Source organism: Mirounga angustirostris, unplaced genomic scaffold, assembly GCF_029215605.1.
Source record: "Mirounga angustirostris isolate CCGP_5_RB_7025 unplaced genomic scaffold, mMirAng1.0.hap1 SCAF_16, whole genome shotgun sequence".
Lineage (NCBI taxonomy): Eukaryota > Metazoa > Chordata > Mammalia > Carnivora > Phocidae > Mirounga > Mirounga angustirostris.
Genome location: NW_026991724.1, coordinates 18398498 through 18422708, shown reverse-complemented (window position 1 = coordinate 18422708; position 24211 = coordinate 18398498). Strand labels below are relative to the sequence as shown.

Here is a 24211-nt window from a genome sequence, read left to right as displayed (position 1 = left end):
AGCCAAAGGCAATTCCCTATACCCCCTCTCAGCAAGTCTTTCTCCCCACCATGGGCTTCCCAATAAGTCAGGATCCTTCATGGTTCCTTCTCAGGACACTGTAGGATTCTGCTTCTCAGTCTCTGTTCTCACCTTCTTGTCCCACTGCCACTTCCCCTAGTTTCGATTCCAGTTCAGACAAGTGCTAGTACTACCTGTGTGGCCTTGACCTTGAAAACTGCCTGGGACCCCCACCCCACTTCCTCCCCTAAACCCCCTCTCCAGCTCCAAGGAAGCCCTTAATAGGCTGAGGCAGGAGAAACCATAGTCAGACTTTCAGTAGGGTGACAGAGCGGGGGTAGGAGCTCCCACAAATCCAGGGTCTACAGCTCAGGTCAGGAAGCCAGGCCAAGGTTGCTGTGTCTACCTGTGAGCCTGGGCCATAGATTCAGGGCAACAGAAGTCAGCAGGTTTTAGAAGAGGAATGTTTCCCTGAGTTTCCAAAGGATGACCCAGATGGAGGGAGAGTCACCAGAAGCACAGACAACACACACAAATGTACTCACATGCACATGCAGGGTCATGGCACAGGACATGGACACAAGTGTTTGCAAATCCTGGCACAAACAGGTACACAAGGTCATGTACTCAAGGTAGGCACACATGTCCTCGCCAGACAAGTCCTGGCTCCCAGGGCCAGGGCTAGCCTGCCATCCGTGCTTACAAGTGGAGGAGTACATGAAGGCACAGCAGTGGCTCTGGACAGGAGATGGGCCCCCACCCAGAGCCTCCCTTCCTAAATGGCTCCCAGCCCCCTCCCTGAGACTCCTGGGGCCCACCGGGGAGCCATGCCTGGGTGGCAGAGAAGGCTTTGGAGGAGGCTTTGCCTCCAAGCCCTGGCACAGAGCCTGAGCACCTAAGATAGAGATTGAGCACAGGGCTGGGAGGGGTCCATGACCTCCAGAGGCCCACAGGAGGCAGGGACTCCTTCTGCCATGGACTGCACCTACTGCCCTCAGAATAGGGCCTGGCAGCCAGGTGCTGGCACCAACTCCTAGTGCCTGGCAGAGCCCTAGCATGGATGCCGAACACAGGGTGCCAGACATGGGGGTGGGCAGGATGGGGGGCCGCTGGGCCACACACAAACACAGATCTTCATATATACAGGCAGGGAAATGCACCCATACGCACAGCACTTACTTTATACCCTGCGGAATCATGGGAGTCAGACCCGGATCACCTTGTCCTAGAGGCTGCCCTCACTGACCCTCCAGGTGTCCCCATTCGCCTGACTCTAGGAGTATCGGTCGGAGGGTGGGCTGGAGGTAATGGAAAGCCTAGACACTTTCTGTGAGACCCCGCCCCCGCCACACACACGCACACACGCACACACCTGCACTCCCACACACCTAGGCAGAAGGAGGTGGGGTTGGTGCATCCCCAGGACTGGGCCCTGGAGAGAAGGTGGAAGGCGGGGCGAGAGACTCCCAAGAGCCTGGGCATTCATCTTGCTCCCCCCACCCCCGCCACAAGCCCGTTTTGTGGCCGCGGGCTGCCTAGGTGTGAGCGCGCGCCAGGGCGTGTGTGTGCGCGAGGGACCTGCGGCCGCGCACAGCGTGGGAGTGCGGCGCGTGTGCCCGCTGCGGCTGAGGCGGCCGGCCGGGGGAGGGCGGGCTGCTTCCCCGCGCCGTTCCCGCAGGCCGGAAGGCCGCGCCGGTGCTGTCAGTGTGGCAAGCTGACGGAGGTTGTGCGTGTCCTCAGGTGTTCTGAGCAAGTGTGAGCGGGGTGTGCTCACCTGGGAGCGGCGGCTCAGCGGCCCTGGGCGCGTGGTGGTGGGGGAGGGCGAAGGGGTGAGCAGTTGCCAAGCACGAGGGCTACACCGACCGGCCCTGTTCCCGGCACGGTCCGCGGCGAGGCGGCCCCTCCTCTAGCAGCAACTTTGGGACTTTGTTCCGGCTTCTTAGAAAGCAGATCTGGCCGCGGGGGCGGGGCGAAGGGGGGGGCACCTGCCCGGAGGAGGGAGCGGATGAGAAGTGGCGGAAAGCCCCGCCCCCTTCCCCTCCGCTCCGCCCCCGCCCCCGCCCCCGGGGCTCTTTATAAGCCCGGCCCGAGGGCGAACAGAGAAAGCGAGCGTCCCTCCCGCCCTTGGCCGGTGTTCTGCTGCACCCCGCGTCCCTCGCCCCGGACCCCAAGTCCCTCTCCCTGCTCCCCAGCCCGGCTCCCGCCCCGCCCCGCCCCGGCCCGGCCCGCCCCGGCCCGGCCGCCATGGAGCGCTGGTCTTGGCCGTCGGGCGGCGCCTGGCTGCTCGTGGCGGCCCGCGCGCTGCTGCAGTTGCTGCGCGCAGACCTGCGTCTGGGCCGCCCGCTGCTGGCGGCGCTGGCGCTGCTGGCTGCGCTCGACTGGCTGTGCCAGCGCCTGCTGCCCCCGCCGGCCGCACTCGCCGTGCTGGCCGCCGCCGGCTGGATCGCGTTGTCCCGCCTGGCGCGCCCGCCGCGCCTGCCCGTGGCCACTCGCGCGGTGCTCATCACCGGTGAGTGCGCGGAGCGCGGGGACTCCAGGCTCGAGGGCGGGACCACTCCGAGGGCTCCCCGTGAGCACACCAAGGCAAGGCGGGACCCCAGCGCAGGAGTGGGAGTGTCGCCTTCCCTTGGGTGCCGGGAGTGAGCCAAGTAGGAAGCGCAAGGCACCTCCCTAAGTCCGGGTTGACTACCTGCCGCTGTGGAGAGTGTTGGAGGGAAAATGAGGCCGGGAGTGGGCAGGTGCGCGGGGACAACTGCTGCATGAGAAAGACGGAACCTCCTGGAGTTTGGGGTTTATGCTACGCCCCTCCCCAAGAGAGCAGTCTTTGGCCGGGGGCGTGCTCTGAGGGACTTAGAGGATGGTCACCCCTTGAACTCTGCCAAATATCCCCACGTGGGACGCCCCATCTCCTCTTCCCTGGGGTCAGAGGAAGGCGCTTAGATGGGGCGTTGGGGCGCCCACCCCCCAGTTGGCTGGGATCGTTGGACTCCAGAAAAGGTTGAGGTCACCATGAGGAGCATCTGGGCATTCAGCTGCCTCTCAGAACCCACCACCCACCCTCAAACTGCTGAGGTAGCCATCCAGAGTCTGCAACCAGCACCCCACCTCACATTCCTCCTGGTCTTCAGTGCCCAGGAAGGAGATCTTGGAGAGCTGTACTCAGGTGCCTCTGGCCGCCTGGCGGAGTTCCCTTTGTCTGGAGCAGGGAATAAATCTGTCACCAGAAGGACCGGAGGTGGGGGTGGGGGGGGTGGGGAGGGGGACTGAGGCCCAGCCGGAAGTGGGGAGGGGGAGAAAGGCCAGGGGGTACTGGGGGAAGGGCATTCTAGTTCTCCCCCAACTCCCATGGCTTTGGTTCTCAGAGCTCTGCCGTTACATTGGGCCCTGGGCTGGGGGCTGCCTTTAGACTGGCTTCTCAGAGGCTCTGTCCAGTAGGGGGTCCTGCCTGATCAGATGGACCTGGGAGAACTTCCCAGAGGCCATCCTTGAGCTGGGCCTGGGAGGATGAGTGAAGATAGGTGGAGTGCGGAAGGTGTTTTGGATCAGACAAAGTGTGGATATGGGACAAAGGTTTGAGACAGGAATGAGCATGGCCTGGGTAGGGAACAGTAACCAGTAATCAGTAACCAGCCTGGCTGCTGTGATGTGGTGGGATATGAGGTTGTTTCCTCAGAAGAGGCCTTAAATGCCAAGCAAGAAGCCAGACTGCTGAGATGGGGTGGGAACAAGGATGGCATGAGGGCTTCAGCAAGAGGGTGGAGTTAAAGCAGGGTTCAGGCTGGATGAGTGGGACCAGAGCTCAGAGTACAGTATGAAATTTCAGGGGATTGAGGAAGGAAAGATACAGAGACCCTCCTGGTAGGTTGTGAGCTCTGCCTTCTAATTTGTGAGCTGCCTCAACAGGAGCCGGGCTGTCTGCTGGTACTAGGGACCCAGTGGGCAGTCTTTCCTGAGATCTCCCCTCAGGCCTTCATGCTGTTGCTGTTACTTCTCCTTGCCTTGAGCCTGAGATCGAGGGCAGAGGTGGGACGCCATCTGAGGCTTGGGCTTCCCCATCTCTGGCTGTAAAGCCCTGCGATGGGAGAGGGGAAGGGTATGGCCCGGGCCGCTCCAGCTTGTCTGCGGTTTCCTCTCTCGCCACCTGACTGCAAGACAAAGAGGTGACCAGACCCTGCCTCACCTGCCAGGAACAGTATCTTGAGCCTGCCAGAGCTGCTGGAGAATGTCCCTGAAATCCACTGCCCAAGGCCACTCCAAGAGCTCACCCCTGGAGTCAGAATTTGGACCGAGTGGCCGAGTGCCTTGTGTGCACATTTGTGCACTGAGGGGGGTCTCATGGGAGTGAAACCCCGTGTGAATATGCAGGCAGGTTGGAGGTGTGTACAGGTGAACAACAGGGTATGCAAGGCATGGGTGACTGTGGGGACCACAGAGCCGAGGCTCTGGAAGGCCTCCATTTCACTGTGAAGGGCCTGTCTGCTCTGGGAGGGAGCTTAGGTGAGTGGACACACATGTGCTCACTCGCCTCCCCCAGCCGCCTCGTGCTCTGGAAGGACCCAGCAGCCCAGGGCTGTCTGCAATCCCCCGGCCACCCACACAACGCCCAGCTCACAGCCCCCTGCCCAGCTTTGTTCTCCGCGGCAGCAGAGGGGGCGGGGCTGAGGTGGGGAGGGCTTCCCGCCCCAGAGTGTCCAGAATTGGAGAAGCAGGGCTACTGTGAAGCTTCTGCTCAGCAGGACCACGAGGGAGGCAGGTCTCAGAGAGCCTCGGCGCTCACAGGCCTCTCCCTCCACTTGCTGGCTGCCCACGGAGCCAGGATCAGAATGGGAACAATCAGGAAGGGAGCGTTGCTTAATCAGATCCCCCACTCTGGCTCTGCCTGGTGGTTCCTCTCTCTACATACTGAGGACAGGAAATTAAGTCTCCAAAGCGGTAACTGACCTCAGGTCACACTTGTTGGGTGTGGGAAGGGATTCAAATGCAGGTCTGTTCTCTTCCCCATCCAGGCTTTTGCCTGTCCTAGGGGCAAGTGGGTCTGAGGCTCAGAGAATGCCCCACTGTTGCCACTGATTGGAATTCCAAGAGCTGGGGGTCAAGGGTGAGGTGGGGATGGGCCTCCAGCTTGCCTAGAGCCTGGAACAATAGTAGGGGTGTTGGCAGGGAAAGGAGGTGGGGCTCAGGTTGTGATGATGGGAGCTGAGAGCTTGGGCTTCATCCTGGGGGCTGGGGGGGAGAGAGGGGGCGGGCTTGGAAAGGTTTTCAGCCGCAGAGTGATACTGTCATTATTGGAAAGATCTCTCTGATTGCTTAGGTAGAGAATGGATTCAAGGGGGCAAGATGGGACAGGACCAGAGAGGGGGCTGCTTCCTAGGCCAGGTATGAGGAAGAAGCCTAGGCAAGGGCAGCTAGAAAGGGAGGGAGGCTGTGCTTCCACGCACGCCAGCTGAGGCCTGAGAGCAAAGGAGGCAGGACACCGGGGCTGAGACAGGGTCTCATGCTGACGTCCAGGAGAGTCCTGGCCTTCTTCTTTGTTGGCTAAGTGACTTTGGGAAGCAACTTCGCATTCCTAGGTCTCAATGTCCTCATCTGTAAAGTGGGAATCGTAAGCCATGTTTGGGGTAGCTATGGGGAGTCAAGGAGTTGGCAGCTGTGAGAGAGCTGGTGCCCAGGTGCTCAGCCAGAGGGGAGAAGCCTGCAGAGGCCAACCCGGGAAAGGAGGGAGGGCTGCTGATTGCTGGAAGATTGGATATCCGGGGGCCTGGATCCTGTCCGGACCCTGGTGATCCTAGAGTTGTCTCAGGCCGGACTGGGCCACAGTGGGAGTTCACTGGCTGTCCTGCCCTGGCCAGGCTGTGACTCTGGTTTTGGCAAGGAGACGGCCAAGAAGCTAGACGCCATGGGCTTCACGGTGCTGGCCACTGTGTTGGAGTTGGATGGCCCCGGCGCCCTAGAGCTGCGTGCCTGCTGTTCTCCTCGCCTAAGGCTGCTGCAGATGGACCTCACCAAGCCAGCAGACATCAGCCGAGCACTGGAGTTCACAAAGGCCCACACCACCAGCACAGGTCAGTGGCCGTAGCTCCCCCAGGGATTAGAGGTTTGCTGCTGGCCTGACCCAGAGCTTCCTCCTTTCTTTCACCCCCTTCTCTGTGCCCTCAGGCTTGTGGGGCCTGGTCAACAACGCAGGCCACAACAATGTGGTGGCCGATGTGGAGCTGTCTCCAGTGGCCACATTCCGCAGCTGCATGGAGGTGAATTTCTTTGGTGCCCTTGAGCTGACCAAGGGTCTCTTGCCACTGCTGCGCCGTTCTCGGGGTCGCATCGTGACTGTGGGCAGCCCAGCAGGTGAGGGCCCTTCCCCACTGGAGCGGGGAGGGATGCCGGAGCCTCTGGCGCAGGCTGAGCTGCTTCGCTCCCAATCCCTCCCCAGGAGACATGCCCTACCCGTGCTTGGCAGCCTATGGGACCTCCAAAGCGGCCATGGTGCTGCTCATGGACACATTCAGCTGTGAACTTCTGCCCTGGGGGATCAAGGTCAGCGTCATCCAGCCTGGCTGCTTTAAGACAGGTAGGGGTCGGGTTTGGGATGGGGGTATATGCGTGTGGTCTTCTCTGGGGTGGGATCAGGTCTGAGAAATGGGCATGGCTCTGGCTGGAGGCCGGGATTGGTTTGGGGGATAGACGGGCCTGAGTCTGGCTTTGGCTTCCGTAACTGACCTCACGCTGACCTTGCTGCTCCTTCTCCTCCCTCCCCGCCCCAGAGTCAGTGCAGAATGTGGGCCAGTGGGAGCAGCGCAAACAGCTGCTGCTGGCCAGCCTGCCCCGAGAGCTGCTGCAGGCCTACGGCGAGGACTACATCGAGCACTTACATGGGCAGTTCCTGCACTCACTGCGCCTGGCGCTGCCGGACCTCAGCCCGGTCGTAGACGCCATCACCGACGCTCTGCTGGCCGCCCGGCCTTGCCGCCGCTATTATCCGGGCCGCGGCCTGGGGCTCATGTACTTCATCCACTACTACCTGCCTGAGGGCCTGCGGCGCCGCTTCCTGCAGACCTTCTTCATCAGCCACCTTCTGCCGAGAGCGCTGCGGCCTGGCTGGCCTGGCTCGGCCCCAGCCCAGGATGCAGCCCCGGACCGGGACCGGGACCCGGACCCAAACCCAGGCCCTCCCCCCATGGCAGCCCAATGAGCAGTGCCCAGACGGCCTAGCTGCTCCGGCAGAGGAGGTCCCAGGAGCCCTTGGCCCTCCCCTGGTTATTGTGACCCCCCAGTCTGCCCTAGAGCCTGCCCTAAAGGACCCCAGCCCTACCCACTCGGTCAGTGCTCCAGGCCAGGCCTGGTGAAGCTGAGGCTTCCCAGTCAACCTCCCGGCCTCTCTACTGCTTCCTGAGCCCACACAGACCCTCCTGGGTGCAAGGTTCCACCATGTAGCTGGGAGAACCCAGCTGGATGGGGAGTTTTGTGCAAGACTTGGCTGTAGACTTTGACAGGATCCCGCAGACAGTGCCTCTGCAAACTAAGGAGTGACTGGGTGGGGTGGGGACCACCCCCCCTCAGGATTTTTTCAAGGCACCACTGCCTCAGTGCTGCAATTCAAAGGGTGAATCCTGTGTCTTGACTAGCTCAAGAATTAGGGCCCTGATCACCCACCCCAAGTCCCCCTAGCCCCAGGGAGGCTGCATACCCCACTTGCCCAACTGCCACCTTTTAAATACAAATTTTTATTTCTCCTAGAATGGAAAGATGCTGTGTTGGGAGAGGGGTGACTGCCTGGATGACAGGCTGTGGCTGGGTGACAGATTGGGAACTGCCTGGGGAACCCCTGGTGTTAGCATGGGCCAAGGCTCTGGGCACAGGCTCTGTGGTTCACACCTATCCCCCTTCACTGACCGAGGGTAGATCATTTATCCACAAATTTGGGCTTCCTCATAGTGAAATGGGGGTAGTGCCCCTGGCCTAGGGTGTAGTGCCCCTGGCCTAGGGCGTAGTGGGGCTCAATGAGGCAAACGGGGGCCTGGGACCCTCCAGGGCCAGGACCCAACTCCACAGGCCTATCTGGGCCTCCAGTGACTTCCCCCACCTTGCAGCACCTGGCTGCACACAGAGAGGGCCAGCGAGGGAGGTCGAAAGCTTGGGGTGGGGGTGGGCTCGACAAGGGTGGCACCCAAGGGAAGTTGGGGGTCTGAAAGAGGTACTGGGGCCCAAAGGAGACAGCAGACAGCTAGGCTTAGGGCAGTTTATTGTCTCAGGGGGCAGAGCTGAGGGACAGGGTTGCAGAGCTATGCCTCAAGGACACATACTCTATCCTTCCCCTGGGCCAACCACAGAGGGAAGAGGAGGCTCACGCTGCCCCAGGGGTTCTCAGGGAAGTGACCACATGCTTCTCAGACACGTCAGTGGCTGTAAACAGAGGGCTGAGGGGTCCTCCTTGGGGCGGGGGGTGGGGGGAGAGGGGGAATTGGTCCATCCTTGGTAGGGAGAGCAGGTGCCCAGCCCCTTTTCAGGCCCAAGAGCCATCTCAGAGAGGGTCAGGGAAACCGAAAGTCACTAAGACCATGTGCTACCCCCGAGGGCAGGCATGTGAACCATGGGCTTTGTCACAGCACACGTAGACACACGCTTGTGGGCATCCTCGGGCCAGGGCACTAGAAGATGGGGATGTAATTGTCGATCTTGGCGCGGTGGCGCTGGGCAATGCACTCGGCAATCCACACAATGTTGCGACACTCTTGCTCCTTGAGCTTCACAAAGGCATAGAAGATACCAAAGTGGAACTGGTTCAGGAAGGCCAACTTGTTCAGTTTCACCTACAGACAGAGGCAGGCGTGGTGTGCAGGTGGCCGTGACGGCACAGTCAGGCCCGGGCCACCAACCCCTCCCTACAATGGGCAGGGGAGCAACCCCTCACCTCATGCTCGAAGAATCGGTCCTCCAGGGTCTTGTCTCCAGGGTTGCTGCCTGCGCCCTCGAAGAGCAGCTTGTACTCCTGGCCCAGGGGAGGGATGGACAGCATGAGCGTGAGGGCACTGTGGGGCGTGGGGTGGGGATGTAGATGCCAGTAGGCCTGCCCATCACGCTGCAGCCGGGCACTCACCGGGTAGTAGTCGGCCACACTCTTCACCTGCTCATAGTCATCAGCCCGAGCCAGCTGGGCCAGGCCCTCCGGGTAGAGCCGCCCGCAGTGCGGAAAGAGCTTGGCCCGGTCCTCCTTGGACAGCTCTGTGTCGAACGAGTTGATGGTGATGATGAAGGCTCGTCGGTCGGCTTCAAACTGTGGGGCCGAGGCACAGGCACGGCGAGAGGGAGGGGAAGGGGGCGGTTGCCAGTCAGCTGTCAGGGCCTCCCCCAGGCCCGGGCTACCAGGGACCGGCAGGTGGGAGGGTGGGCAGGCACTTACCTCCAGGATGGGGCACATGGCATCGGCCGTGGTCCCGCCCAGTAGGGTGCAGAACTTGTAGAAGGACTCCAGGTAGGCCTGTGCAGACCAGGGGGCTTACTCAATCCAGGCAGGGAACCGGGGGACTTGCCTGGCCTCCTCCTCACAGTTCCCTCTTTCCCTCCCCAGTCCCTTGCATGGTGAGTCCAAACATCACACCCATGGACTGGCCAGGGAGCCCCCATGTCAGAGCCTCGGAAACAGCCATAAATTCCAACTGTTAATCAGCTGGCCTGCTGTCTCTCGGCACCCAGGAGTGACAGAGCAATTTCTGGCCGACCATCTGCTTCATGGTGCGCTGCCCCCTACACGCGCCTACACCATCATCCCACAGGAGGCCAGGCTCAGAGGGGACTCGGTCTGCCCCCAGCTGGTCTGCCTGCCTTTCCCCCAAACCTCCCCTCCTCAGCCTCAGCAAACCACAAGTTGATGGGCTTGGGGAAGGAAGGTGACTCCTGAGAGTTCACGGAGACAGCCTGGCCTGGGTGCCCTGGCCCATCTTGGCACCCCACCTCACAGAACTCCTTCCATCCCTCAGGTAGCTCCCAGGCATCGTGAAGCGGCAAGTAAATTGTCAGCCCCGCTCCTGCTGAGGGATGGTTATTGCTTGCACAGCCCTGCAGTGCAACGGCTGGGCCCATGGGCTGTGGTGGGAATGAGCACTTCCCGCCTGGACAAATTGGATCTGCTGGGCATGAGGAAAGGACAGGTCAGCTCAGGCCCTAGTTCCCTGCCAGCACTCCTTCATAAAACCAACCAGGCACCTGTCAAGAGAGAGGGGATGGTCTTGCGGCCCCCCCAGGGAGCTCCCTTCACTCAGATCCTCCTGGGTCCTTTCTGGTGGCCTGGTCACAGGGACTCTGGCTCCACAGGCTAGAGATTCTTCTTCAGGGTTGAGGGTGAGAGCTGGGAGGCCTGGAAAGCTTTCAGCACCGAGGTCTGCCCTCCAAGGTTCGGAGACGTTTCCACCCACCACCAGTTGATTTGGGCCCCAGGCTCTGCTGCCCCAAGGAGGTGAGATGAGACTCAGGAGTCCACAAGCACAGGCAGGGCCTGGCCAGCAGCCCGGGACAAGCGGGGCTCAGGAGGAGGCCTGTGGTGACCACTGGGGTCACAGGAAACAGAAGTCTAGGACAGGTCAGGGAGCCAGAAACCTGGAAGGAGAGAGTGGACCCCAGCACAGCAGATCCCCAGGAATCAGAGGGCTTGAGTGGCAGACACCAATCTGCCAATCCTACCATGCTTGGTGGTGATTTAGTTCCTCTATGACTGTCCCCAGCCACTTTTCTCCCCACGGCCAGCCAAGCTGGCTGTGCCCAAATCTCTAGCTTGCCCTGGTGGGGCCTGCAGCTCCAATCTGTGGGGAAGCCACCAGCCTTCCCCGAGCCATACCAGTCCCTGGAGAGGCTGAGCCCAGGGTCGGGGGAGGCGGTGGGATAGGCCCAGACTCTCTTCAGGAAGCTAGGGCAGCTGAAGAAACTGGCAAGACCCCAAAGGCCCAGGTACCAAGATTACCTCCCCACCCCTACCCTGTCCCCTGGAGCCTGCCAGCCCACGGCTACTGCACCAGCTGCCCACAGTTCCCACCCGCCAGGCATTGAGGGTCCGTCTAATCTCCCATCTGTGGCCACTGGGCTGGGGCATTGCCTGACGAGCGGGCGGTCCTGGCACGGTGCCCTCAGCCTTGGATCCGTGTTTATGAGCTGGTGCCCGAGCAGCCCTCGCCAGTGACTCCAGCTAGAACCAGTCAGGCCCGGTGAGGGTGTGGGTGAGGCTGGGGGGACAGCCGCACCCCTCACCCAGTCTCAGGGCAGGGATCCCGGCAGCAGGCCAGTTGGGCGGGCGGGAGCACTCAGATGGCGTGCACATGCACAGCCCCGGCTCACTGCCTGGCCTGCCTCCCTGTTAGCGGGGCAGATGAGAGCACGTGCTGTGCAAACAGGCTGAGCCAGGTGTGATCCAGGGCTGCCAGAGTCTAGCAAGTGGCTTCAGGCCACCCACCCTGCTTCTCTGAGCCCTCAGTTTCCTCATCTTACCAGTGTGGATACTGATGCCTACCTAGCTCCTAGGGCGGTCCTGACGATTAAAGAAGTTGGCGATCTTCCTAGCTCAGTCTCACCTCTCCGCTCTGTCCTCCACATTGCAGCCAGAGGCAGCTTTCTGATGACACTCTGCCCTGCTGTGGCAAACCTTCACTGGCTGACCCCGTCCACAGGACACAGTTCAAACTCTGGCCTGGCATGCAGGCCCTGGGTGACTTGATCCTGTGCCTGCCTCTTTTTCCAGACCTGTGACCTGCTGTCCATCTGAAACCTGCACTTCCACAGCAAACCGCATGCCACTTGGCCCACGTTCCGTGCTTGCTTCTGCGCGTGCCTACACCCCTGCAACTTTCAAGCAGGCTCCTCACCTACCCCCAGAGCCTCCCTTGCACTCTAGCCCAGATTCCTGGAGGGAGACTGGAGGGCCTCAGCTCAGGCGGCGGCCCTCTGTTGGTCCCCTAGCTCCAACCCAGGCAGGAGAAGAACTTCACTGTAAAGATCCGACCGACAGATGTTCTCAGGGTTAGGTCAGCAGGGCCCTTGGCCTGGGCTATCCTCAGCCCCCACTTCGGGGCCTGATCCATGTTCCAAGCTGCAGCCCATCAGGGGTCCTGGCACCACAGCTCAGTGCCTCACTACAGCCAGAGCCCAGTCTGTCCCAAATGTCCTTCACTGGTCCCTGGCCGGCCCCCTGCCTTGGCTCCCAGCCCTGCTCCTAGCCTCTCTGGGCCGGGGCAGTGCGGACCCATGAATCCCAAGCTCACTCTATCTCCAGGGGTCACCAACCTGTGCCATAGCCTGGGGGGAAGCAGAAGGTGGGTGGGGGATGCGGATGCTGGGACATGACACTGGTTCTAGGCCTGGAAACCCAAGAAGGACGTGGTGACCTGGCTACACCTGGCTGGGTCCCTCCCTCCACCATAACTGAGCACAGTGTTGCCTCTGCTCAAAGCCTGTCCTTGCTGGCAACAGTCCAGGCGGGGTAAACCTGAAAGCTTTGACCTGGGTGGTGGCCCGTGACCCTCTTAGATGCAGGGGGGAGCGGCCATCCAGGAGCCAGCTCTGACAGGCCAAGCTGTGGGGCACCAGCCACTCCTGCTGATCTTATCAGGGCCTGCCGCAGGCGCCACGAGATGGAGAACCTGTTTCATGCAGCCTGCACCCATCGTGGGAGCCAGCAAGTAAGTGGATAAGCCCCCAGGATAGGAGCCTGGTGCAGCTGCGTCCTGTCCCAGCACCCCACCTAAACCACCAGCCCACCACACCAGGGGCCCCCGCCTAGAGGCCAGCCCCCACCACTGGTGAGGGCACTACCTTGTAGAGTGTGTTGCGGATGATCTCGATGTTCATCTCATCAAGGTCCTGCTCTGAAATGCAGTCTTGGAAAAAGGCCGCTGGGGAAGAAAGACGTGGGGGTGAGGGGGGGTGACTGGATTCAGCCTAGGCGAGAATCCAGCTGCTGTTCAGCGACCCCTGCAGGGCACAGAGGGCTCCTGCCACAAGGCCTGACTGCCTAGGGGTTGGGGGCCTCCTCAACCCCGCCTGGGCAATTACCTTGGAAGTGGCAGAAGCAATACTCGGGGCCATGTGCACTGACCTGAGCTTCTCCTGCATCCCTGCTCCTAAAACTGATTTATAAAGAGGCGGCCAGCCATAACATGATCTAATCGCCTCTGGGGCAGACCCAAGTTCAGACCATGCCAAAGACAGACTTGCATAAGAGGCCATGACATCCTCCTTCCTTAAGGGGCAGCTGTGGATTTGGGGTCTGATGCCCACAGATCTGCAACCCCTGGGAGGGCCGGGGGCCCACATTTGGGAAACCAGCCTCTTTCTCTTTCAGACAAGGAATGAGCTGGGTGGGCATGGACCAGTGACCCAGAGGGCCACTGTTGGGCTGAAAGTGGAGGCCAGAGCAGGACAGAGCCCCCTCCCCTGACAGGGGCCCTCAGACTCACTGGTCCGTCTCTTCTTTAAAGATGGAGAAACTGAGAAGCCACAAACAGCCCAGAACCAGCCCAGAGTTCCTGGGAGAGTCTATGGCAGATATGCCCAGCAGGTAGGGCTCAGGCCTCTTAGTACAGAAACAAGTGCAGCTTGTAACCCAGTGGTTTAACCCTGGAGGCTTCCCGGAGGTGGTGCCCTGGGGGCTAGGATTGGGCCTATGAGGGCACTAGCTGGTGACAGCCTTAGTGCCTTCTCCCTAGCCTCCAAGACAGGCAGGAGCCAGCACTGCCTAGGCAGGGCCCTGCAAGAAGCTCCCAGTTCCCCTTCCTTTCTTGGCCTCTGACACGAACCCTGCATCCTGCCGGACACTGCCTGACCTGGCCCCTGGGACCTGCTCTGTGGAGGCTAGTGAAGCTATTTGCTTCCCTCCTCTGCCTCACAGGCAGCCAGCCACTCTGGCCCAGCTTGGGGCCACAATCGAGCACAGTTTGAGCTCCCAAGACTCTGAGGGACCCGGGCCTCTCCCCTCTCCATGAGCTCCGCCCTCCCCTGCATCCTGAGAAATTGGCCAGTTTCACAAAGTTACATGCTCCGAGTCAGGCCCTGGGGGTAGCCTGCCTGGCCCAGCAAAAGCAACAGGAAAGGAGCAGAAAGCAGGGTGAGAGAATGAGAGGGAAGTCTACGCAAAGATAAAGATAAGCAGCAAGGGGCAGGCCTCCCTTTCTGGCTCAGCATCATCCCCCAGGGGTGCCCACAGGAACCCTGCATGGAGGCGCTGCCCCCCCGCCTCGCCCCTCCGCCCCAGTGGCTCACCCAGGGGCGTGTCCACCAGAATGGCATTGTAGAGCTCGGCAGGCGTCTGTGCAATGTTCACAGCCTCCATCTGCTCAAAGCTGCCTAGCGGGTGGCACTTGGGCACAAGTTCGGCGATAGAGCGCTGGTGCAGCGTGCCCGTGATGAGCAGGATGACATTGTCAATCATGTAGCTGTAACTGCGAGAGGCACACAACAGCAGGGAAGCCGGTCAGGGAGGGGGGTCTGCAAGTCCTCGACCAGCACTGCACCCTGCCCCCACGTGCACAGGTCCCCGGCCCCTCCATGGTGATGCCGCCTCGAGGATGCTCCACTGGCTCACCTCCTTGCCCAGGTGCACCCCTATATTCCAGCGCCAGGAGTCCAGGACACACACGGCCCCTCCCTTGGGGGTGTGGCACAGATCATGCCCCCTTCAGTGGTTGGGAACAGGTAACTACCCCACGGTGTGAACAGTTCCGGCAGGGCACAAGGAGGGGGCTGCGAGGCCAGCCTGGAGGATGAAAGAACTGGGAGATGAAAGTGTGTTCTGGGAAGAAGAAACAGCGTGTGCAAAGGCCTGGAGGCATTCATGAGTGCCTGCCGCATTCGAGGAACTGGGCACAGATCAGGGCTGGCAGAGGGAGGGAACCAGGCTGGTGCAGCCAGCAGGCTGGGGCCTGGACACGGGTACTCCAGGCCAGGCTCAGGGCCCTGACTGCATTTTGAGTGCTAGGGATCCATGAGCAGGACGTAGGCAGGGAGTCCCACAGTCCCATTAGGGTCAATCTGGCTGCTGGGTGGGGAAGGCCTGGGGGTGGTTAGCAAGGAGAGAAGAGGCTGAGGGGTAGAGTGGGGAGAGAGCAGAGAAGGAGGCAAGGCCAGAGGGAGCCAGTGGGAGGGCCCCTGTGAAGGAGGGCCCCAGGTCCGGCAGAGATGAAACAGGTAGATAGCTGCCCTGTGCAGCCCCACTCCAAAGGCAGGGCACCACCTCCTCCTGGGCAGGAGGAGGCCTCCCCAGAGGCCAAGGCCAGGTATCCAGCCAGGAGGCCTGGAGGAGACCCAGAGGCCTGGAGGCAGGGCTCAGGTCATCCCAGGCCGAGGCTCCCCTGGCTCTGCGCTCTGGAGAGCGCATGGGCAGCAGAGGGGGCTATGGAGCTGGGGAGGGTGGGGTGGCCCACTGCAGACTTGGCAAGTTTAAGACAATGCCACAAAGGAGCTGAGGCAGAGCCGTGTAGTCGCCTCTGTGGGCACAGGGTGAAGATGGGAGAAGGCCCCAGGCACAGTCAGGTGGCAGCGACCACAACATTCCTCCAGCCTGTCACCAGTGATGAACTCGGGGAATAAGGGAGTGGATGAGGCCCGGGGGGCGGGGCACCACTGCAGGGTCAGAGCCAGGGTGGAGGCTTCTGCCCTGAACAGCCACTGAGCACAGGTCTGGCCCTAGCTTTTCAGTGGCCTGCAGATCGGCCCCTGTCCTGGGAAGGCTGAAGCTGTCCACAGAAGACCCCTGGTGAGCAGTGGCCCTAAATACCAAGAGAAAAATGGGAAAGGGGTGGCCCAGGCCTCAAGTCAGAGGGCCAGCCATGTGGGGAGCTCCCACAAGGCCCTCCAGGAAGGCGGCAGGAGGAAGTCACAGCTCCTTGTCCTGGCCTGACCCCCACTCCCCCTGCTTACTGCGCCCTCCCTCAGCTCTCACCCAGCCCAGCGCCCTGCTGCAACCTCTGCTCTCCTGAGCTTGGGGCCAGGCAGCTGCCCTCTCTCCGCCCCCAAACCGGCTGGGTCAGCAACAGGATGTGCACTGAGAAGAGACAGGCCCCCCCTTCTCAAACTGAGAGCTTCAAGCAGGGCTCATTTGTAGCTGCAAGCCAAGAAGCCCAAATGGCCAGCCTTCTGCCCCTGACCTGACAGAGCTGGCAGAGCAGAGGGAGCTCAGAGACAGCTCGCTAGAGCTCTGTGCCTTGGCCTCCAGCCCAAGCCTGCATCCCCTCCACCCTAGACAGCATCCCTCGTTCTCAATGCCTCCAGAATCTCACGTAGCACAGTACCACAGGACTACATGTCACCTCCCGCAGCCCTCTACCTGCATCCCATCCAGCCCCACTCCAGCCATCCTGTTCCCCAAGACAGCCACAAAGACCCCCGCCCCCACCCTGAAGATGCTCTTCTACACTCTCACAACCCTTTGGACAGGGATAGGGGGCAGAACATACTTCTTAGGCCTTTATTATCCTATTGATCCCCAAACCACCAGCATCAGCAACCCCACTGTCCAAAAAAAGAAGAGAGAGTACAGGCACTCAGCCCTGCCATGCCACTGGGCAGTTGAGCTCTATGTCCCCATTTCCAGGGTCCCCATGCCCTGGCACTCCACTCCCCATCTAGCCTTGTCTTCTCAGAGGGATCCCCACAAGCCAGTTTTCTTTCTCTAAACCTCCCCACTCCTTGTGTCCACAACTCAGGGTATCTGTTTATGTTGGGGGTGGGCTGGGGTCAGGGTCCAGGAGAGGCGCTCATACTCCTCAGGGTCCTGGTGGCGACTCAGGGGAGAGCCCTGCGGGAAGACTCTACCATCCCGGCTTCGCTGTTTGCCCTCCAATGGTGTGAAACAGGCCAGCTGTGATTCACGTTTCAGGCCTGAGAGCAGACGTGGGGGCTAGTGGTAGCAACCCCTAGCTACCCCCAGCCTCTCCTGCTAGAAGTCCTGGCTGGGCACCAAGGAAAATCCTGAGCCAATTAAGGGCCACTTCTGATCACATTTCCCCAGCCCCTTCCAGGGCCCCATTCTAACCCAGGCTAGGCCAGTCTTGGATAATCCTGTGCCAGGCCCCGTTCTTCCCTCTCCCTGAGTCAACGACAAGGTTGCTGCAGAAGCAGCCCCTGCTTTTCTCCTCGGCCCAGTGAGAGTCAGAATCGTCTTTCCTGGGAGAAAAGAGGCAGAGCAGGCCTGGCAGAGATGGTGCTGGCTGTTTGCTTCTCCCCCAAGGCCAAGGCCTTCAGCAGGCAGGGAAATCCTCCTCCTCCTCGCCTGGCTTCAGCAGCTGCCTCCCTGCCCCCAGAAAGCCACTCCACCAATCCTCCCCTCATTTGGCCTCAACAGGAGAAAATGAGGTTCCAGCTGGTCAGCATCTCCCTCCAGAGGAAGACAGCTGGGGAGTGGACAGGCGGCTGCCCGCCAGGCCAAAGAGGCCCTTGTGGGGTGGGGATTGGGGAGTCTGTATTCCTCTGCCCAGAGGCCCTCCCTCACCCTGAGCCTATAAGACTCAGCTTGGGCCCACAGAAGTCTCGGGTTGGGGTTTAGGAAGCCCTTCTTCCAAGAAGTCTTCAGAGCCCCTAGCCAAGCCTGGTCCCTCTGCTGCACCCTTTGGCGCCACCTGCTGGAGCATGGCTTGCTTCCATGTTCTCATCATCTTGGCCCTGGGGGCTGGCCTGGCACTGGTGAGGAGCCCCCGATGGCTAGGTACCTCTGCCAGTCTGTCCATCCTACAGCTCCCAGCAGAGGCTGCTCCTAAACAGTACTTGTGCTCAATCACATCAGAGTCCTGCAGGGCCCTGCCCAGGGCAGAAGGTGTACAGAGATATCAAGTCGTGGCCACAGCATACTACCTGCCAAGCCACAGTCTCCCCTCTGCAATCAGGATAACCAAAATGCAGCCCACAGCAGAGCTAATGAGTCCCTCACCTTATCATCAAAATCCTGCCCCTCCTCAGAGGCCCAGCTGGGTCTTCGCACTTGACCTAAGCCTTCTGGGACTTGAAGAGCTCCTGTGAGCTCTCCCTCAGTCTCCGGAAAAGAGTGTCACTGCTGGCTCACTCTCAAGGCCGGAGACAGGTCTAATGCAGGCCCAGAAACCATGGCAGGTCTAGAGCCCCAGCTGTAGAGACCCTGCTAGGACCCAAAAACAGTGGTTGTAAAAAAAGAGGGCCAGAGGGCCAGGAGAGGAGGTAACCTGATAGGGAGTAACCTAAGGTAACCCGATGCCTCTGTGGCCCGTGGCGCATAAAGTTCTGGGGAGAATGGCAGGTACGCTAAAAGGCCCGCTGGGTACTGGAGGCCACTGTCCTGGGACAAAGCCTCCTTCCAGCTACCCACTCCAGCTGGTGGCACTGAGGTCCCTGGTACAGAAGAAAGATTGGACCTCACCTCTCCCAGATGGTGCCACTTACCAGGCCCAAGCTCTGCCAACAGGTACCTGGCCGCTGCTCAAGGGGGAAGGCATCCTCCAGGGAGGCTCACTCATCTAAAGACAAAGCCTCTGAGGCCCACTTGAAACTTCCCAGAGACCAGACTCACCTCCCACAAGCAACTGTCCCAGCTACCCTTTCAGGGCCTGCTCTCCTATGGGAAGCCGTCATGGAATGGCCTGGATCAAGATGCCCCTCCCAGTGCCAAAAGAGCCTAATAGAGGCTCCAACCCAAGTCTCAAAGCAAGTTAATGGCTCGGCCCAGAGAGGACCCTTGGTACAGTGACATATTACGTTTATCACCATGAAATTGAGCGAAATCGTTTCAAGACCACATGACCGATGACAGCCTACTTCCCAGATTCTCACTTGCTCAAGGCCTGTCTGCCCACCAGACAGCTGCCTCTGCTCTCACCACCCATTCTCCTGAGCAGCCTCTCTAACCCCACATGACCCTGCAGTCCTCTTCATGCCGGGAAGCCTCCTATGACCCTGGCTCTCTTTGTAGCAGCTGCCCACAGGCCCCTGCAGAAGCTGTCACACCACCACCAGCACCCACATCCCACTGCATTCACACGCCCCTCCCTCTTGGTGCCGGGCCTAGCCCAGAGCTGATACTGGTCATGTGTGTTGGCCAAAGGGATCTACAAAACCATGGGACCCCTGTCTTTCACCATGGGAGGGCAGAAAAGGCCTTGACCTCCTTCTTTTTGCACACCTTCAGTGACAAGGAACCCATCACCTCCTGGGGAATCCTGTTCCCGCCACCCAGGGGCAGCTCTGGAGGCAACTAAGAGACTCTGAGGGATGGAGCCAAGTTGATCTCTCGTGGTGGTCCCAACCTCCACCCCAGTGGGGCCAGCTTTGTCTGTGGACAATGATGGCACTGTTCCTTCAAGTAGTAACACCCAGGATGGAGCCACCAGCAGACGCTTCCCCTCCCTGAGGTAACCACACTCTCCTCTCTGGTTACATTCCTCTGGACATCCCTAGGATTGGAGGCTCCATGCTCCAGCTGCTCAGGACATGTATGGTTCCCTTGGACCAGAAGCCCCCCTCCTCTAATTCTTCCTGTAAACACCCTTCCCCTCAGCCACACAGCCACCTCCTCAGAGAAGCCAGGTGTGAGTTCCCCGTCTCGGGGTCCTGCCCTGGACGGGCCCTGGCCCCGACGGAAGGGATCCCCTCTTTCTGCAACACTGTGGGATGACCCAGAAAGGAGGAAGGGGAGGAGGTGGAGTGGAGGCCAAGAGCAGACAGGGAGGCAGGAGTGAAATGGCAGAGATGCTGTGGGAGTGAGGGTGAGAGGGCCGTGGCTCCTGATGAGGCCTGGAAACCTTGCCACGTAAAGGTCAGCGGTGACCTTGGTCAGGGCCTTGTGGTGAGTGATGGGAGGGCTGGGAGCAGACTGGGGACGCAAAGGATGGGCAGGGCTGGGCGCAGGGGTGAGAGAACAAAGAGTGTGTGTAAAAGAATAGGCCTCAGGAGGTGGGGTTTTAACGGTGTGAGAGATCTGCACTGTTCAGATGCTGATAGGAAGAACCTGGAAGTGGAAGGTGGCTGTACAGACAGGTGAGTACATGTGAGTGGCCAGTCAGGGTCCAGGGAGTGGGGTGAGGGGGCTCGGGACTCTGGCAGAAGGACCCAAGAGAAGAGGGAGCCTCTGCCTTCGGGTCAGGGTTGGGGACACAGATGCGGTGCTGGGAGGTGACTGGTTTCTACTGTCTCCATGGAGGAGGAAGGTGAGCCATCTGCCCAGAGAGAAGGCTGGGGGCAGGAGGGGAGTGATGTGCAAGACGGTGAGGTGCTCTCCCAACCTTGGCGGGGGGCTGCGGGGTGCTGGGTAGGGAGGGCAAACGGCCGGCCGGGCAAAGACAAGCCGAGGCCAGCTCTGCTGGTGAGCAGCACGTCTGGCAGCAGGGATCACCGCGCAAGGCCGGCTTCCCCAGCTTTGCTCCAGGCTGTGGAGGTGGGGGAGGGCGCCTCCAGGCCAGAGGCTGCTGGGATTCCTCCAGGGCTGGGGGGCTGCCAGCCAGGGCGGGACCAGAAGACGGGCAGCCAAGAGAGCTGCAGATGCTGGCAGAAGAGTGCTCAAATGATGGACCAGGGAACCTCAGCTGGGGAGGGAGAAAAATGAAGACAGAAGGGGCAACAGGGGAGGAAGCAAGGCCCAGTGTCCTGCTAAGTCCGGAACCCGCGTCCCACAAGGGACTGAGAGTGGGCTGGAGGGCCTGACTCGGCGGGGGGCTGACTCAGCGATTTTGGGGTGGAACAGTTCCAGTAGTGACATGGCCTTGGGTAGCCATCGGTGGGAGCGGCTGGAGTGGAGAGCAGAGGAGTGGGTCACTGGAGATGACGAGGTCATAGAACGAGCAGCCACAGGCTCAGACAGGCTGACACGTGGCTGCTGAGCTCTTCCTGAGTGAGGGCAGGAATGAGGAGATGGGAAGACTTAAGCCACGATCACCCATGAATGGAAGGGGCGGGGAAGTGACGGCCTGCCACAGGACAGTGCTTGGCTGCTTTAAGCACGCTTGCTGCTTGCAGCCAACCTCCAGCAAAGAGCTGGCAGCTGTGCGGCCTCAGTCACGCTCGGAGCCCTCTCCAGTTTCATGGCCTGGCAGGCTGCGACCAAGCCTCTAAGGGTACCAAGAAAGGCCAGGAGCTAGCTGCACAGGCAGGTGGCCAAGCGGGCAGTGAGATGGATGACAACTGCCCTCTGACCACTGGCATGGGTCAGGCCTCCTCTGGCCAGCCTAGCTGGCAAGGCCAGAACATTCATCAGGAAGCTGAAAGAGCCTTGTGCAAACAAGGTGAAGGCTGGGCTCTGGCAATACATGCATTGCTTCCTGGTATGTCCCCAGCTCTGGCCTTGGGGCAAGGGATACCGCAGGCCCAGGACAGGGGGCTGACTGACACATGGGACGCTCCAGCGTGACCCCCAACTCAGCAGCACAAGACATGCCCCATCTCTGGCCTCCCGCCCCAGAAGGACCATGTCATGTTGTCTGTACCTTGACCAGAGCCAGGGAGGTGCAATTACAGGCCCAGCCAGGATAGCAAGAAGGCCCCAAGAAAGGAGACCTGTGGCCGGGAAAGAGACTGCTTCCCAGCCTGGGCAGGTTCCCCGAGCCTTTCAAGGGTCCCAGCCTGTGGCCTCCACCCAAGGAGGGAGCCCTTCTGCAGAGCTGCAGCCCCTCCTTGAGCAAGTGGATCTTGAGTAGGTGGCTTCTCTTTGCTAGGGGTGAGAAGCAGGGCAGGCAGGAAGCACTGAGCCAGGCAGGTGTGCCAGGTGCCAGGGAGGCGGGTGGGAGCACCAAAATCAGGGAATGGTAAAAGCTCAACAGTGCCCAGAAGAGTACCTGGAAATGCTTCCCCACAACACACACTCACACACTCCACTAACACAGTGCACACTCATTTAAGCTAGCCACCAGTCACACCTCTGGGGCCATCTCTTGGTTCACCAGGCTTGGCTCCTGGCTCCTGGGCTATCCTGGCAGAAGGAGCCTCTCTAGCTCCATTTCCACAGGCATACCTGGCAAGCAGGGGCTGCCTCATCCACGTGCCCCTCCCCCTCAGCCTGCAGGACCTAGGGGCCTTTCTTCTGCTCAGCTTCTCCAGGAGCTTAGTGGAGGCAGGGCTACACCCAACGGTTAGACAGTGGGGAAGCCAGGCAGTCAAGGGTCATAAGCATGGGGGCCTGGGGAAATGGGAAAGGCAGCCAGGTGTTCAGCCTCCCCCTTCTCCCTAAGACCCAAGGCCATGGACAGAGAAGATGGAGAATGGGCCTCAGCTCAGACAGGGCCAGAGGGCCTGACTGGTGCATTCCAAGAACCTGGCTCTCCAGAGCTCCGCCCATGCCCTTAGCCCTGACCCCAGGATGGGAAGTGGGGACCTAGCAGTACTCAGTGTGCATGCTGCAGGGTGAGGGAGGAAAAGTGCTCCCATCATCCTTGGTCTCCCCACCCCAATCTCTGTAATGCCAGGGGTGCAGGGAAAAGGGCTTCACCCAACACGACAGTGTGGGACACTCTTGCCTGCCCACCAGCTTCCCAGGCAGCAGTGAAGTGGCTGGTGGTGTCCCGGAGGCCCAGGGTTGCCGAACGGCCAGCGCAGCCACATAGCCCAGGAAGACCCTGCAGGCAGCTGGCCTGAGCCCACGCTAGACCAGCTGCACCAGGCGCAGCTACGCTGCCCAGAGGGACGGGAAGGCACTCCAGGGCACACTTACGTAATGAAGTCCAGGAAGCTGGCGAGTGGCTCATAGGCGTGGTTCCTCATGTGGCGGAACTCCACCACCATCTTCTCCTTAAGCCGGTCATCAATAACTGACACAGTCAGCGGCGAGGCCTCATTGGCCAGGAAGTTGCCGTAGTCAGTGCTCTGCAGGTGCAGCTTCAGGTCTGAAAGCCGAGGCAGGGGGTGGGGGGGTGAGGGTTGGCCATGCTGAGCCTCCCCAGCACCCCAAGACCCCATCCCCACCCGGACTCTGGGCCCCAGTCTCTCCCCTAGAGTTGTGGCCTGCTGCTAGCCTGACCTCGTGTCCCCGACTTCACCTCCCTGTTGGCTCAGGGCCTACTCCAGGGCAGTCAGGCCAAGGCTCCAGAGATGTCCCAGACCCTTGGGCCATGAGCCAGTACACTGGGCCTCAGAGGCCAAGCACAAGTAGAACAACTGTTCCTCCAAAGGACAAGAAGGCCTGGGAAACCCCAACCCCGGGTGCCATTTACAGCCCATTGCCTTTGAGGCCCTTCTGTATGGTGGGCTCTGGGATGGCCTTAACCTAGAGCAGGGTAAGACGTGGGCCCTGCCCTCCAGAGCCTCAGGGCTAGAAGAGCAAGTCAACACACCCTGGGCAGAAACAATGCATATAAAATAAAGGAGGCAGGACTTGAGTGGACACCAAGATAGGACTGAGACGGTGAGAGAACATGCCAGGCTGGGCCTTCCCTGTCCCTCTGCCTAGAAAGTAATGCTCTCTCCTCAGACATCCCCTCTTCAAAGACCTCTCCTGCAGCCTCACCACCCTGTCCCTTCACGTGTGCCGCTCTTCTTCGTAACACTGTTCCACCCGTCACAGGACCCATAAGCTCCATGATAGCAGGGATCTGGGGCCACTGCAGTGTCCCAGGGCCTAGAACAGAGTATATTCTGGTGCGTTTTCATGCTCAGTAAATAACTGGGGAATGGACAAAAGTCTGGGGAGAGTGTTGGTGAGGACAGCAGGTGGGTTTAGTCCTGGATTTTGAAATGGGGGACACTGTAGCAGCGACAGCAGTACCAAGGACAGTGGCCAAGAAGGTACCCATATGTGCGTGCGTGCGTGTATGAAGGCCCAACAGCCAAGGCCGGCTTCTGCTGTAAGGAATGACGTGTCTTCTGTCCCCTGGGGAGGCTGTCCAGGGGAGGACAGAAAGGGTATCACTCGTGAACATTTCCACAAGCCCCCCTGATCAAGCCTCCCTGTGTGTCTGTGGGCCTGGAGGGCCATGCTATCTGGGGCCACTTCAAAGGAAGGGTCAGTGTGGCATATAATTCCTTTGAAGTCCCTACCCCTGTACCCCATCAAGAGAAGAACGTTCCCAGCCTGGAGTCAGGGGTGCTAAAGGAGAGATGAAGGAGCAGGTGACAGGGGGAGGTGAGAGGGAGGGAGGGGCGTGTGCGCCCCTGGCTGAGATGTCTTCTCCCTGCAGCTCTGGGTGGCACCCAGGTGGCCGCCAGCACTCATGTCCTCTGTGGCTCCCGGGCCCTCATAGAGTAGACTTTAGCCTTGTGAAGCCTGCAGGAGGCCTTCACCATCTGCTGCTCT

General features: G+C 60.4%; 2 protein-coding genes across 2 annotated transcripts in view; one reads left to right on the top strand and one right to left on the bottom strand.

Moving 5' to 3' along the window:
- The first annotated feature begins 1950 nt into the window (after positions 1 to 1950).
- On the top strand, positions 1951 to 7856 carry HSD11B2 (hydroxysteroid 11-beta dehydrogenase 2). The gene is made up of 5 exons (XM_045890915.3): positions 1951 to 2509; positions 5850 to 6062; positions 6157 to 6342; positions 6428 to 6565; positions 6759 to 7856. Exons 1-5 carry the CDS (start codon positions 2245 to 2247, stop codon positions 7184 to 7186), a joined length of 1230 nt encoding a protein of 409 aa, XP_045746871.1. The 5' UTR covers positions 1951 to 2244; the 3' UTR covers positions 7187 to 7856.
- Positions 7857 to 8219: 363 nt separating this feature from the next.
- Positions 8220 to 24211, bottom strand: part of ATP6V0D1 (ATPase H+ transporting V0 subunit d1) — a 38198-nt gene continuing 22206 nt past the window's right edge. The window contains exons 2-8 of the mRNA XM_045890917.3: positions 22634 to 22805; positions 14236 to 14414; positions 12790 to 12869; positions 9395 to 9472; positions 9092 to 9268; positions 8906 to 8983; positions 8220 to 8804 (exon numbers count right to left, since the gene is read on the bottom strand). Of these exons, the coding sequence (XP_045746873.1) occupies positions 8643 to 8804; positions 8906 to 8983; positions 9092 to 9268; positions 9395 to 9472; positions 12790 to 12869; positions 14236 to 14414; positions 22634 to 22805 (926 nt within the window). The 3' untranslated portion in view covers positions 8220 to 8642. The remainder of the gene's footprint in view (positions 8805 to 8905; positions 8984 to 9091; positions 9269 to 9394; positions 9473 to 12789; positions 12870 to 14235; positions 14415 to 22633; positions 22806 to 24211) is intronic.

Excerpts from the sequence above, each read along its gene's own strand:
- HSD11B2 (XM_045890915.3), top strand. The coding sequence starts at position 2,245 with ATGGAGCGCTGGTCTTGGCCGTCGGGCGGCGCCTGGCTGCTCGTGGCG. Across the intron at positions 6,063-6,156 it reads GGCCCACACCACCAGCACAG|GCTTGTGGGGCCTGGTCAAC; the intron begins GTCAGTGGCCGT and ends CTGTGCCCTCAG. Across the intron at positions 6,566-6,758 it reads GCCTGGCTGCTTTAAGACAG|AGTCAGTGCAGAATGTGGGC; the intron begins GTAGGGGTCGGG and ends TCCCCGCCCCAG.